The sequence below is a fragment of the Sebastes umbrosus genome, chromosome 6 (genome assembly GCF_015220745.1).
Source record: "Sebastes umbrosus isolate fSebUmb1 chromosome 6, fSebUmb1.pri, whole genome shotgun sequence".
Classification (NCBI taxonomy): domain Eukaryota; kingdom Metazoa; phylum Chordata; class Actinopteri; order Perciformes; family Sebastidae; genus Sebastes; species Sebastes umbrosus.
The window spans coordinates 20,521,799-20,536,307 of NC_051274.1; the positions used below are offsets into that span (position 1 = coordinate 20,521,799).

Genomic DNA, 14,509 nt, shown 5'->3' on the forward strand with positions numbered 1-14,509 from the left:
AGGCTAGCACACATGAAGGTACACAGTGGCACGATACATCGTTTTTGTGTACCCAGCCCTCTTCTGCAGACCAGTGTTGGCCAGCAGATCAAAAAAGCTTTTAAATTTTTCTTTCATCAGGGGGAAACGCTCTTTTTCTCTCTTTGACATACTGTAGTTTGGAAGGAAAAGCTGTTCCCTGACAGAAATAAAGAATGACCTCTACTTCCTTGTTTAGAAACGTGTGGATGATTTCAGAACCTGAGCATCGTGCTTTTTGACCCTCTTTCCTCTTCCTCCCTCTCTCGGGCACCACTTGTCTTATGAAGTCATTTCGCTCCGTCGTTCTGGTCGATAACAGATGAGTAATGACTCCTCGAGCAACGAAGCGTGACATCAGGAGGGTCGTTCGAGGGGAATAGGGGAGAGGTGGCATTTACTGCTTTAAGGGTCTTTGTGTCACGTTGTCCCCTTTACGTACATCCCCGGCCAGTCGACTCAGCGGTCTGCAGAGATCTGATGGAGCTATGAATAAATGGTGGCAGTTCCTTTTCAGTGAGTAGCATGTGTCTGCAATAGAGGAAGCTGCAGTTTCAGGACCGCAGTCCTAGGACTGCATGTCTAGGACCCTAATTTTTCGCAAATCCTACTGTCTTCAGTGTAAATGCTTGTTTAATAGTAATTGTTTTTCCATTTTAATTAAGTTTTAATAATCATAACAATTAAATTGTGCTGACTGCTTGTTTACCGCCACGATAAGTGTGTGTGTCAGCCAGCCAAATGTCAATAATGTAACATGTTATTTCTATTCGGTTTTAGTAGCATCTCTCTCTCGGGAGACCTTTAGCGCACAGTCGCAGTTTGAACTTTAAGGTTTGGGGTTCACAAAGAAAATCTAGAGGGAATGTAATGTGTACAACGCAGAGAGGTCTAATGTATTGGGATGTGTGTAGCCTACATATTACACCCTCCAAATAGAATGCGATGCGTGCAAGTGTCGGTGACAAAATCAGTTTGATTGCAGTGTTTTCTACTGGAATGAACTAGCTGGCCACGAGCGACAAAGCGCTGCGTGTTTGAGCTGAATTTTTTTCAGACGCCGTGTTTCTATTTATTCCTTATTCCAACAGATGAGGAACGGCTGATTGGTGAAGTTGAAATAAGGAGTTATCTGTACGATACCTCCTCATTTCACTACAAACACCTAAATAAGGAGTCAACAGGCTGGAGGGAGATCGCCTGAAAGTTTATTTAGGCTAATGTTGGCTGTGTTGTATGTCATTTTCAGTAAATATCGCAGTGTAAAACCTTTGTTTTCTGTTTAAAAAACACAAACGTCGGAAGATAGCAAGTACTACTCATCCATCATTTAAGTGGTTACGTCTCTAGTCTGATCTCGACCACACAGCTGATAGGTAGGCCGACGTGGATTGTTTAGCCTACATGACATAACAGAAGTGCATATTTAACGGTGTGGATAGTGTCCGATGTTATTAGGCTATAAGTAAATAAAAAAACTTATCTTGTTGATTTCTTATTCTGTCAATAAGAAGACACAACAAGCTCGATATTATTCATCATTACAATAAATTATTAGTTCTGCGTATATTATAAAAAATATAGGTGCATTTCTAGGGGGTTCAATGAGCCCGATCAACGCAAACTGTGCTCGCGCTGTAGCGGTTCTGTCATCATCCGCTGTACAAACAGGGAGGCAGTTTGCAGGCAGTTTATTAACGTAATGTTACTTATTTGAACCCAAACCGTGATCTTTTCTATCCTGAACCTAAGGAAGTAGTTATATTGCCTAAACCTGACAATTTTATGTTAAGCTACTTTTCTTATTCAAGGAAACGTGTAATGACGTAGTGTGAAGAAGGGGATTGTTTTGCTCAGTTGTGCAAGTAAAGAAACTGGGAGCAGTATCTCTTCTGTGTTACCTCGCTCTGTAAAGTGAAGATGTGAAGTGTCACATATCATGAATATGGAGTTCACCTATTCAGAGAACTTTGGGAATTTGAATCTCTTTCTGTGGTTGTGTACCGCTCTGCTGTCCTCACACAGCGGATGCTTGAAAGACATTAACATTTTTCATTTTATACTAACTCTGCAGTCATCACAAGTGGATAAAAGGGCCTGTTGCAAAATATGGCCACATGGGGGCGCCAGCGTACACAGTATCAGTGTTTGCTCCGTCTGCCAGTGTTTCCCGTGCTGCTTTGCTTCACAGGCAGAGTGATGGGAGTTGGTGGTGGGACAGGGGTTAAATGAAGTGCAAGCACACCCTCCTCACACTGGAAAGGTCACTATCTTCCCCGAGCTTCATGACCACAGTGTGTTTCCCTTTGAAGAGCCACATCTGAGTGCTCAGGAACCGGAGGAAGTCCTTTATTAATCTGGGAATCATCCAGCTCTGATGGCAGGAGATGGGAACAGTATGCAGGTGTGCGCGTTCGAGTAACACACACACATAAACACACACAGTTTGACATGTACATGCTGTACTCGGATTGCAGTACGTGCTTGTGGAGTACTTGAAGTAGCAGTATGACATTTCCAGTATGTAGTCTTTCATCGTGTTTCTCTCCGACTGTGACCTAGATTTCTCTGGGGAAGTACACTCTGTGTTACTACATATTGTTCAGTTTGCGGTTATTGTCCCTCTGTGTATTTGTGTGTGGCTGTGTGCATGCACATACGTACCGCATCAGCGCCAGGATCTTTGGGTTTTTACAACTGTCCCCGTCATATTTTCAGAGGTGATGACAAGCGCAGAGAAATGAGACTTTCAGAAAAGGGCGACCAATTATTGTTTGGTGTTTTTATTGGTCCAAAAGAGTTTTAAAAATACAACCGATTGTATTTTTATGGTGGTCACGCTCCACGCTGGTCTCCTCTTGTGTTCTGCAGAAATGATTCCTCTGGAGGCCACCGAGTTCTAGTTCTCAGTTTGGATGGAAGACAGACGGGTCGACCGGGTTTGTGGTTCTGCTCCGGAACGAGCTGCTTTTAGATCACGACTTTTCGCCAGACATACAGGGCCTGATACTGTTTCACTAACTTCTCTCCCGTTGCATTAGAACCCAGCTTGTCCTAATCATGATCATACTCTTCAGACTGCAACAGCAATGCAACACCAAGGCTCCAAAGCCCACTAAACAGAATCAAAATGGTTTTGTTGACGATTTACTATTAACTTTTTAACTTTACATGAATGTGTGTTAACTATTGTTTGAGACTTCAAATCCCCCCCTCACTTTAACTATGTTTTGTTTCACTGGTGACAATATCACAGCCCACATTTAAGCCACTATAGTTTCTAGTTGATAAGTCAAGAACATTATGACTGTAGCCAGCACCACCAAGTTTATAACATGGATGTATAAAGAGAACTGGATACAGCGTCGGAGGCGGGCTCCCGTTCATTCCTGTGAGAGTTGCTCAGTGGCGCATGAAGCCAAAATGGCTCGACTGCCTAGTGATAAAGTACCCGGATCATCCGCCGATCTTCCGCATTCATTGGGTCCATAATGCAGGCGCAGTAGCGTTTTCCTTTAACTCCGCCTCCCAGCCCTCGGTCCAGCCTCGGTCTGGGTCTCACTCCCATGAACAGAGGAAGGAAAGTAACTCTGGATTCAGCTATATTACAACTTTTAGGACCTAATGATTTAAATAAGAGATATTCAAGTGTTCATACTGGGAAGTTAATTTACCTAAAAAAAAATTATCCGCTGAGTTACAGACGTTTCTTTCCCAATGTAAGTCTATGGGAAAAACGGGACACGGAAGTTGTAGTATCGCCGTTTGGGCGCTACAAAAATTTGCTTCACAGCGCGGTGCTCTTACTTGGGTCTTGTTTTATAATAGTACATTTGTCAGCGATCTTTGTTTCCATATTTTAACACATACAGTATCACTGCATCTTTTTATTAAGAGTAATAAAAAGATGGACGGACAACCTAAAAACATAATGCCTCCGTCCACGGCTATCGCCATTATGTTGTCGGGTTGTCCGTTCATACATCCTCCATTCTCGTAAATGCGATATCTCAAGAACGCTAGGAGGGAATTTCTTCAAATTTGACACAAACATCCACTTGAACTCATTAGATTCTAGTGGTCAAAGGTCACTTTGACCTCCTGTCTGTCCCATTCTCGTGAATACGATATCTCAGGAACGTCCACTTGGACTCAAGGATGACCTGGTTAGATTTTGGTAGTAAAAGGTCACTGCAACCTCACAAAACATGTTTTTGGCCATAACACAAGACTTCATCTTCTAATTATGACAATTTCACACAAATGTTTAAAAGGATAAAATGATAAAGTGATGACATTTTGGACAGACATGGATGTAAACTGCAAACTTGACTGGTTGGCAGAGGAATACAACCGTGAAGGCGGTAATGCTATTTTTTTTTTTTTTCACATAATTATGTTAGTCGATCAATCAACTACTGTTTTGCAAAAGTCTATGTCATTCGCAAAGTCAAGGTCAGTAAAAGTTAACCGCACATCAGCACATTTAAGGAGGACCTGGTCCCGTCCTATCAGCGTGTTGATAAAGTTATCAGAGTCAAAACAGTGAGGCTGTAAACAGTGGGGAGCCCTGTGTGTGGGAGACGACTGAAACAGACGTCATGGTTTCTCAGGAGGATACACACTCACTGAGACAGACAGAGAGTCATGGTAGCGGCCTATCGTAGGTGGTCTGCTGCACCGGGAGGTGTGTGTGGTTGCAGAGTGGGATGACATATGCACTGTGGTTTAATGATAAAAGCCTGAGTATGTGTGTGTGTGTGTGAGAGAGAGAGATGCGGGAGTATAGTTTGAGGAAGCCTCATACACTGAGAGATAAAATGAATGACTGCTGTTCTCATCATAACAACCGCGCTACTGGTTAAGAGGCCTCCCCCCCCTCTCTCCCAGCGAGGCATACGGCTGCCCTGCGCCTCGCCTGTCAACCAAAGACATTTCTCTTCGGAGAGTATGTTTTGACTTTCTGACAGAATTCCTTGCCCTCTTTCCCATATCCACGAACTCACGTGACTCCCTCTCATGTGCCCGATACAACGTTTAAGTTATGTTCAACGGTTTTCTGCACAATTTCACAGACGGCAGAGCGACGTGGCTAAATATTTCATCGAGGGGTTGTTATTTTGTGCGACCAGGCCAAAGCAAACTTAAGCCTGGTAAAGAATGTAATCATTTATCTAAGACCAGGGGCGACATGCTCAATTTGACCTGAAATAGGGCTCTGTGGTGCCCATAGGGATAGGGAGCCAGGGTGTGCATGAATGCATATGTATATGTTTCGGTGCGTATTCTACTATTTATTTTAACAAGGTAGGTCAATGCTACTGAGCTGCTACAACTAGAGGCCAAAGCCAGATACTTGGTTTGTTTGTACTTCCCCTTGTGTTTACTGCGTGTGGAGATAAGTGTGTTCCAGTGTCACCGTTGTTTAATCTGTGAGGACTCGCCGGTGCTCCATGATGTGGAAATCGTGAATGTTAGGATGCGTCTAGCTTTGGTGCTCAAGTGCCTACGTCCCTTGGAAAATAAGTAGGGCTGTCATCAGATTAAAGTATTTAATCGAGATTTATCGCATGATTGTCCATAGTTAATCGCGATTAATCGCACATCTTTTTATCTGTTCAACCTTTTACCTTGAAGGGAGATTTGTCAAGTATTTAATACTCTTTTCAACATGTGAGTTGGCAAATGTGCTTGCTTTATGCAAATGTTTGTATGCATTTGTTATTGGAAATCAATTAACAACACAAAAACTGACAAATATTATCCAGAAACCCTCACAGGTACTGCATTTAGCATAAAAAATATGCTCAAATCATAACATGGGAAACTGCAGCCCAACAGGCAACAACAGCTGTCAGTGTGTCAGTGTGCTGACTTGACTACGACTTGCCCCAAACTGCATGTGATGATCATAAAGTGGGCATGTCTGTGAAGGGGAGACTCGTGGATACCCATAGAACCCATTTTCATTCACATATCTTGAGGTCAGAGGTCAAGGGACCCCTTTGAAAATGGCCATGCCAGTTTTTCCCTTGCCAAAATGTAGCGTAAGTTTGGAGCGTTATTCAACCTCCTTCACTAGCTAGTATGACATGATACCAACAGATTCCTTAGATTTTCTAGTTTCATATGATGGCAGTATATTCACTCTAGCTTTGAAAACTGAGCCCCCTACAACCTCGGCGAAATTAGTGGCGTTAAAACGAGTTTGCGCTAACGTGTTATTATCGCGTTAACTTCGACAGCCCTTAAATTAAGTGAAAAGTGCCTCTTCAGCCCACTCGCTTCAAATGAGAGAATCATGAGAGAATAAACGAGAATAAACTCTCACAGTGTCAACCCTAAAATCCCATCTTACACACCCATGGCAATCATGGTTTGCTGGGAATTGTATCCGACTTTGGTAGTGTGAAGCTTTCCCATCATTCCCTGAAGGGTTTAATGTCCCTATCGCTTGCGGACCGACCTACCAGAGCTTTGAGCCTGGCTGTATAATGACTGTCATTAACCTATCAAGATCTGCCGAAGGGTCCCGACTGCTTTTTTCCCACCCCGTCCTGCCACTTTCCCTCCATCGCCAAAACCAAGATGGCTCCTTTAAGTCCTTGCTCTCGCCCTCCAGGGAGCAGAGAACACCAAAGCCTACACTCTAATTGGATTCATTTGTAAAATAGCTGCAGAGATTTGGACATTATCTATCTATGTACCCATGACTGGAATGCAGCTCATTCCTCCCCCACTGGACATTTCTTACGCTGTCACCATCTCAGTTCAAATGTGGTCTCTTGATGGCCTGAAGTGCTTTTCTTTCTTTTTTATTGGATTCTCATGTTCATTAAATAATGAATTCTTTTCAGTGCATGTGCCTTTTCTTTTGTACAGCTCAAGCCCTGAGCTGAGAAAGGACCACTTGGGTCAAACGTGGAATTAATGCTTTGCAGCAGTGAGTGAATGGCGCTTTGTCTGTCTGTAGAAAAAAACCACTAAAGAAGACTGAGTTGGAGGATTCTAGTTGCTCTATGCCAGTGTATATGTCTCAGGGAGTCCGTCAACTTTTCAAATTGAACTACCTTTTTTACATCAACATGCCGTTAATTCAAACACAAAGGAATGTATGAGTTTGCTTGTGGAAATTATAAGTCACCATGTCACCATGTCCCGTCACCACATGTACGATCCCTTTGTAACTAATTTGTAGACCTCTGGAGTCTCGTTGCATCGCGCTGCATCTGCTAATGTTTTGTTTGGTACAGCTCGGAGCGTTTTGTGTTTGTGTGTGTGTGTGTGTGTGTGTGTGTGCGTGTGTGCGCCTGTGTGTCTGAGTGTGCATCTGTGTGTGTTTGTGTTCTGCTTTGCGGATGTTCATCAGATAAAGGCTTTTGAACACCACAACTGGCTATTACACCACCACTTTAGCGACATGAGGTTAGCCGCAGAAAGGCAGATGCATGAAGACACAGTCCCGACACAGTCAATGGGCTGAATCAACTCTTAGTGTAACGCTACTAAACTAATACCGAAACTGATTTAGTCGCACCGTCCAACGGCTGTGTTGTTTACACCTCTCGTCTCACTTCCTCTCTCTTCACCGATCCAAACCGTAATAATTATGGCAGCAATAATTATGTACGGCTTTGGTCAAGACAATTATTGTGTTGACCAAAAGCCGTACAGTGGAGACTTTCATTGCTGCTCATCTTTGAGATGCCAGGCCAGAATGGAAGACATTACAGCAGGAAATTGGGGGATGCATTCAGAGACTGGGCACACTATTCAGTGTCTAGATTCATCTTCTCGATGAATCGGCGGTCAATGGGATAATTTCTATTCGTGGAATTTTGGTACCGCAAGGTCTCCAGTCACGATAGTCCAGTTGTGTACACTGTACGAACGCTACTCAACCTTTCATGTTCCGTCTAAACTTTTCTGCCCGTGACTCAAAGCCCAAAGACAAAAAAGGGACAAAAATAAAAAAGAATGAATGAAATAAGTAAATAAATAATGATAATAAATAAAATAATAAAATTATATATATATATTTGTTAAAAAAGATTAATTACTTGCAAAAGCCAAGACAAAATTAAGAAAACAAGGACTGAAAAAAATAAACTAAATAAGCAAGGGATCATGTTTGGACTGTCCCAAATACAATTCTTTGGTCTTCGAAGCTTCAGTGAGAAATATTTGAAAGTATTTGAAGCTCCGGGTCATTTCCGCTGCCGCACTACTGTACACACACACACACACACATCTATACATAACAAACAGCGATATCCGTCTGAGAATGACTAATTATAATTAATGTTGAATATGAATGATGAATAATGTGGGATTATTCCTATTTTTATGGGCTATTTTAAGATTTATACTTTATTATTACATACTTATATATATATATATATAAAAACAAAAAACGAAGCATTCGAATACTGATTTGGAGGTCGATTATCACGGAAACGGTCGAAGCTTCAAAGCATTCGGGTCAGCCCTCGATAATGTGCAGCAAGCCTGTCATTGTTGTGAAATAAACCCCGACAGGGTGATGTGGCAGGACCCCGACGCAATGCGCTCTCGTCATCGTCCTGAAGGGATTTATTTCACAACAATGACCCGCTAGCTGTACATTATCCCACTTATTACACAGCTACTTACTTAAGAAATCAATAATTTGACACAAAAACGGTTTGCCTTAGTCAACATCAGAGCTTCGCCCATAGCAACAGTCCGTTATACATAGCAACGACCTGCTATAAAGAAATAACAAACCGTAGAACGCCGTGATTGACCAATCAGAATTGAATATTCAACAAAGCCGTGTAATAAAAAAAAATTAAAATAAAGAGAGACAGCAAAAAAATGGTTCTAAGTGTGGAATGATTACTAAAAATAAATATATGGTACATCTTGGTCATATAAGTTCAGGCTGAGCAGGAAGAGGGTGGAGGGAGAAGCTGCAAGGTCTTAATATGTCACGTAGTGTATGTCTGATTTTCTCTAGCTTCATGAAATTAAGTACATCAATTACCCATCTTGTGGGGGGGAAAGGCACTTTTCCAATTAAGCAATATTAGTCTAATTTTTGTGATTGTAACGTGCTTGCTTCACATCAATATGCCACTAACCTCAGCTCCTCTCTGTCTCTATCACTGTCCATCTGTTTCCAGATTGAGAACCTGTTGGAGCAGTTAAAGGATAAGGACAAACAGCTGGCTGGGTTGAAGGAAAGGGTCCAGGGACTCCAAACTGACTCCAGCAACACCGACACAGCCTTGGCCACACTGGAGGAAGCCCTATCAGAAAAGGTACAGGACAGAAGGAGGTATGAAGAGAAGGGTGAGGATGGCCTTGTTGAAAAGGCTGGAGGTCAGGAAAAACTGACAGAACCAGCTGGGAAGAGCATTGAGGTTGCTCTGTTAGTTGCTGGGTGGATGGTGTGAAGAGTTACGCACACTATTAATGAAGAGAACTGTTTGTCAGTTGTAGACATAACAACGGACATAAATACAAACTCGTAAAATGACCACCACTCGGTCTGGAAGGGTCTGGAAATTCTTACCCATTGAGGCACACAGGTCTTTCAGGAAGCTGGTACACGGCATACGGCTTAATTAAGCTGCGTGCTTTGCTATGACTCACTGCCATAATTTACTGACACAGCCCCCCTGATTTATAGACCTTGGACCACACTGGATGAGGTCCTCTCTGAAAACAGTAAGGGAGCGAAGGAGAAGGGAGGTCTAAGGTGAACGTAGACAGAGGATTAGTCCCTGTCTGTAACTTCGCTGTACATAGGGAGGGAATGATCTATAGAATAAGAGGAGGATGGAAGTTTTGAAAAGGGGGAGGAGGAGTGGAGGGATGGAAAAGTGGAATGGCAGGCAGAAGAGGCACGGCCCTGATGGAAGAGGTGGCCTCAGAGTAAAGAGAGGGAGAGGTCAAGGAATGCAAGGGTGGAGGCAGAGTAAAAAATGAGCAACTTCTGCAAGACATATGAAAGAAGAAGAGAAAGAACAGAGCTGGCAAGAGGAATACAGTTACAAAGGGTCAGACTGGGATGGAAATTCAGAAACAGATAACACAGCCAAGCACATATCGAGGAAAAAATTAGCAACATAATGAGAGAGGCTACTATTACTGTACTGTGAAGTCTCAATAGGATTCATACAGTCCTGGTCTAATGTTAGTAAAATATCAATATCACTGATTTTTAATTGGATTTACTGGCCTGTACAGCCTCAGCAAATAGTACAATGAGCACAGAACCGTATGCATCCATATACATTTGAAGATACATTGCAGCCATAGAGTGGTGCAGGGATGATGTATTTTTATAGGCCAACCAGGAAGTTAGCATCGCCCTGGTTCCCTCGACAAAAATCCAATGGGATTTTTCCATTCGATTTTGGATCATTGCAAAAAATAAGCTCTGTGGCAAACACACGTCTCTGATGCTTACACGTTTTGTTCAGCAAGATAATCTCCACAAATGAACACCACTTTTATGATTTTGATTGAGTGTGAATGCAATCAGCAGAAGTAAAAAGCTAACGTTATTAGGCTACAGACAAACTACACCTCGGTCACATGAGCGTGAGTAGACACTACGAGGCTGTAAAGGTGGACGAGTCGGTGTGATGACGTTTAGTAGTCTCATTTAGTCACTTGTTAGCAAACACCTTTTTTAAAGACATATAAAGGCTTCAAAATTCACGAGTGGGATATTTATTGATGTATTTTATGTTGTAGAACAAAACGTTAAAATCTCTAATGCTTGTGTTAACCACAGACCTTATTTCAGGCATCTAACTAAAAACCCATTGACTTCCAGATGAGGGAACCAGAAGTGCTGAAATGCTAACTAATTTCCAGGTTATAGGACTCATTCTGTAGCACTCTATAGACTGTATATAAGAAGTGGACATAGTCACTGTGACAACACTCATTGGGTAGTGGACTGCTGTTTTAAAGCCTCAAGTTCGGCATTTTGGCCGTCGCCATCTTGGTTTCTGGCTATCTTGTTTTTTTGCAACCAGAATCGACATGAGAGGGCTAAGTACAGCTGAACGCTGAAGACATTTTTAGGCGACCAAAATGTTAACTTACATGAACTGAAAACACACTGTGAAAGGGTTAAAGCTAAAACACAGACAACTCCCAGCCCGGACAACGCCCTGGTAGCGACCTGTCAATCACAAGGTAGCCACGCCCTAAAGCATCCCCTGCTTTATGGTCTATTTGACTCTAAATGGGACCATAATTTACCTAATGAACATCATGCTGTATTGAAGAAAAATTGAAACTAGCGATTGAGACCATAAACTAATATTTGCAATGTTTACTGAGGTAATAAATCAAGTGAGAAGTATGGTCATTTTCTCATCTATACAATCGGACTTCTTTTTTTGCAGCCAGAGGAGTCGCCCCCTGCTGGCTGTTAGAAAGAATGCAAGTTTAAGACACTTAGCATTGGCTTCACTTTTCAGACCTGGAGGTTGCCCACTGATTGAAATGTAAAATCACATAGCTGAACAACCGCCCTGTGAATCAAGGTGAACTAAGCAGACTAACTACACATGGCTGAGTGGATGGGCTGGATCGAGGTCGTAAACATGCAGCATTTGTTGTTTTCTGGCAACATGAGAGTGCAGCTGGTCTCCATAAAGCTTCATCTCAACACCACTGAGCTAGCACACCGCCACGAACACTAAAAGATGACTGGCCACTGTGGTGTTTTGTCTTCAGTAAAATGCAGGTACATTTACCCAATAAAACTGAACTGATTTTGCCGTATTCCCGGGTAAATAAGTCACTTTTGAGTAACTGGAATGCTAATGGTGTTTTTCTCTCTACACAAGCCTTTAGCGATGTGTTTATGAATTTTGCACTCAAGGTTACTGGGTGCCAGTGATTTCTAATTGGAGACAGGCTTGAACACAGGGTAGATTTGATGTTGTATACTGAACTGACCATGACCATGGAGATGTCAAATCCTAGTCTGGCAGTATATACAGTCTACCTTGAACTGACTGGCTTGATTTCAGAGTGACTCGAACTTGCTTGGGTTTGTTGCATGTTTGAAGTTGTTGCAAGCACACATTTGTTGGTACGACAGTCTTAAAAAATGATTGCTTTGGCGCTGCAGGCTAAAAAACGGTTCCCATTTACGTGTTTGTTTGTACTGCAGGCTAAAAGATGGATGCTGGTTTACATTTTGTTGGCACTGGCTTCTGCTTAAGAGTTTATAGAGTTCCCAGTTAGGACAGATGTGGATGTCCAGCTGTACTTCTTGTTTTTCCAGTGGCTGCCACATTTTTATTTACACATGTGTGTATGTTTATGCCTATATATTTCTGTCTGCATCGTTAGCTTGTGTTACTTGTGCTCTGACCTGCCAAGTGCACACTCATCTTAGTGACTGAAGGAGCAGTTGAAAATGTTCTACAGGAGCGTCCATGTCATCTCTCTCTTTGGCCCGGAGAATGTGATTGGATGTTACTAGCCACAGCTGTGAATGAGCCAATCATTTTGAAGCATATTGCAAACAGCTGATGCCAATCAGCCAATACAAGCATGACTTCAGTGCTCTGCGTGAACTAGCGCTATGCTTCATTACTGACATTTTGGAAGGTGGTGTTAAAACTAGGTCAAAGTTCAAACTATTTAAAAGTTGAGAATTGCAACTCAGTGTTTTTACAGAGGTTCTGATTGGGAGATACAACATTAGTGCTGACTGAGTCAGCTTACAATGCCTCCTCAATAAAAATATTTATGTTCTGGGAAGCATATATATATGTTGGGGGGAAAAAGCAAGATTCTTATCTTCTAAGATTTTTAATCGATCACAACTTCCAAAAATAGTTTTTTTTTCTACAAAAGAACCTATATATTGCTACCGCAATTTCAATGCATCGCATTACGGGAGACACAATGTCACTTTGATTAATTGAAAATGAAATGTAACGTTAGGTCAAGCTGAACAATGAATAACTCAACAACAACTGTAATGATGAAGAGAACTCTGCCACTGAGAGAGAGAAAGACACACCGTGTCCTAACAGCAAGCATTACATTACGTCATGTAAACAAACCACGTAACTATCAGCTGTGCACTCAAGATCAGACTGGAGCTGTAACCACATAAAAGATTGTTGAGTAGTACTTGATGTATTCTGACGTTTGCACTGATTTTTACTGGAAATGACATAGGCCTATAGTCAACAGCAAGTAGGAAACTTTCAGGTGATCTCTCTCCAGCCAGCTGTCACCTTAGTTAGATTTTTGTAGTGAAACAAGGAGGTATGGTAGTTATCAAAGTTATTTTATTCCAACAATCAGCTGTTCCTCGTCCGTTGCGGCGCTTTGAAAGCCAGCAGTGGGATTAAATAGAAACAGTGTCTGACAAAAGTTCAGCTCAAAGCGGCGCACCGCGCTGCACAGTGCTGTGTCTCTCGCAGCAAGTTAGGACACGGTGTCATCGACATAATGCGTGTGATTTGTTGAAAAATCACACAGTTTTACTGTATATAATTTATTTTAGACATTGGCAAGTTCCTGGGAAATAAAAAGGCAATTTTATTTATGTAACAGGCAACATTTTTTTTATTTTTTTTTATTACTTAAACTTGTTTTTCTTGAAGTCACTGAAAAATAGAGAATTCCTACATTTTTTTAGTAAAAAGTGTTTATTTGTGCAGGTTTAGCATGAATAAATGTTACCTTTTGCCTTTCTGTGCAAAATTATTACAATCAGTTGACATAACTTTTTCAAATATAAAAACTCCAATGTTATACAGTATACACTTTACTCTGCTTTCATGCCATTATTTGCCACAGATGATCCCGAAATTAGCACCCCTATGTACTGAATCCAGAATTGAATTTGAATTGGGAAACTTTTTGAATTGAAAATTGAATTGAATCGTGAGATACCGAAAGATTCACACTCCTATTCTTTACATAATGTTAAGTGCTTTGACACTGATTATGTGAAAGCAGGTAAAGTAGAGTCAGACGCTGGGGTGCTTGAGCTCTTGATGGGTATGAACGCGCGTGTGTGTGAGTCTGCCATGTAGGCTGCAATTATTTCCTTTAATTTTACTTGAACTACACTCAATTTCTTCAATCAACAAGAAAAACAATTGCGTTGCGCTCACAGAAATCAATCTATTAATAGAGAAGATGTTGGCTGATGTGTTTTTCCTTCAGTACGTAGATGTTTTCACTTAAAATGATCTTTTATCGCCTAAATTTGTTTTTGTCGCCGACAGACTTTGAAACGAACAGCATAATGGGCACAATAAACTGTAAATCCCTTCTCGGCCTCGGCCCATCTGTTTACCCCAGAAACCACTTCTGATACAGCCTACATATAATTCAGCTGTGATGAGGAGAACGTTGGCGAGCTTTTCAGACTTTGTGGTCAACACAGGGTGGGTGTAATGTGTTTACAAGAGCGAGTGTGTGTGTTGCTAATCACACTCCCTGTCACAAA

The 14,509-nt window shown here is 41.8% G+C and overlaps 1 protein-coding gene across 6 annotated transcripts in view; it reads left to right on the forward strand.

Annotated features, from left to right (window-relative positions):
- The window catches only part of LOC119489419 (ERC protein 2-like), a 184,098-nt gene that overhangs the window by 55,830 nt on the left and 113,759 nt on the right, over positions 1-14,509 (forward strand). For all 6 annotated transcript variants that reach the window (XR_005207175.1, XM_037771807.1, XM_037771802.1 and 3 more), the window contains one exon: positions 9,183-9,320. Coding sequence is in view for 5 of the 6 variants with exons in the window: in XM_037771807.1 (XP_037627735.1) it covers positions 9,183-9,320 (138 nt within the window). In the remaining variant the exon portion in view is untranslated. The remainder of the gene's footprint in view (positions 1-9,182; positions 9,321-14,509) is intronic.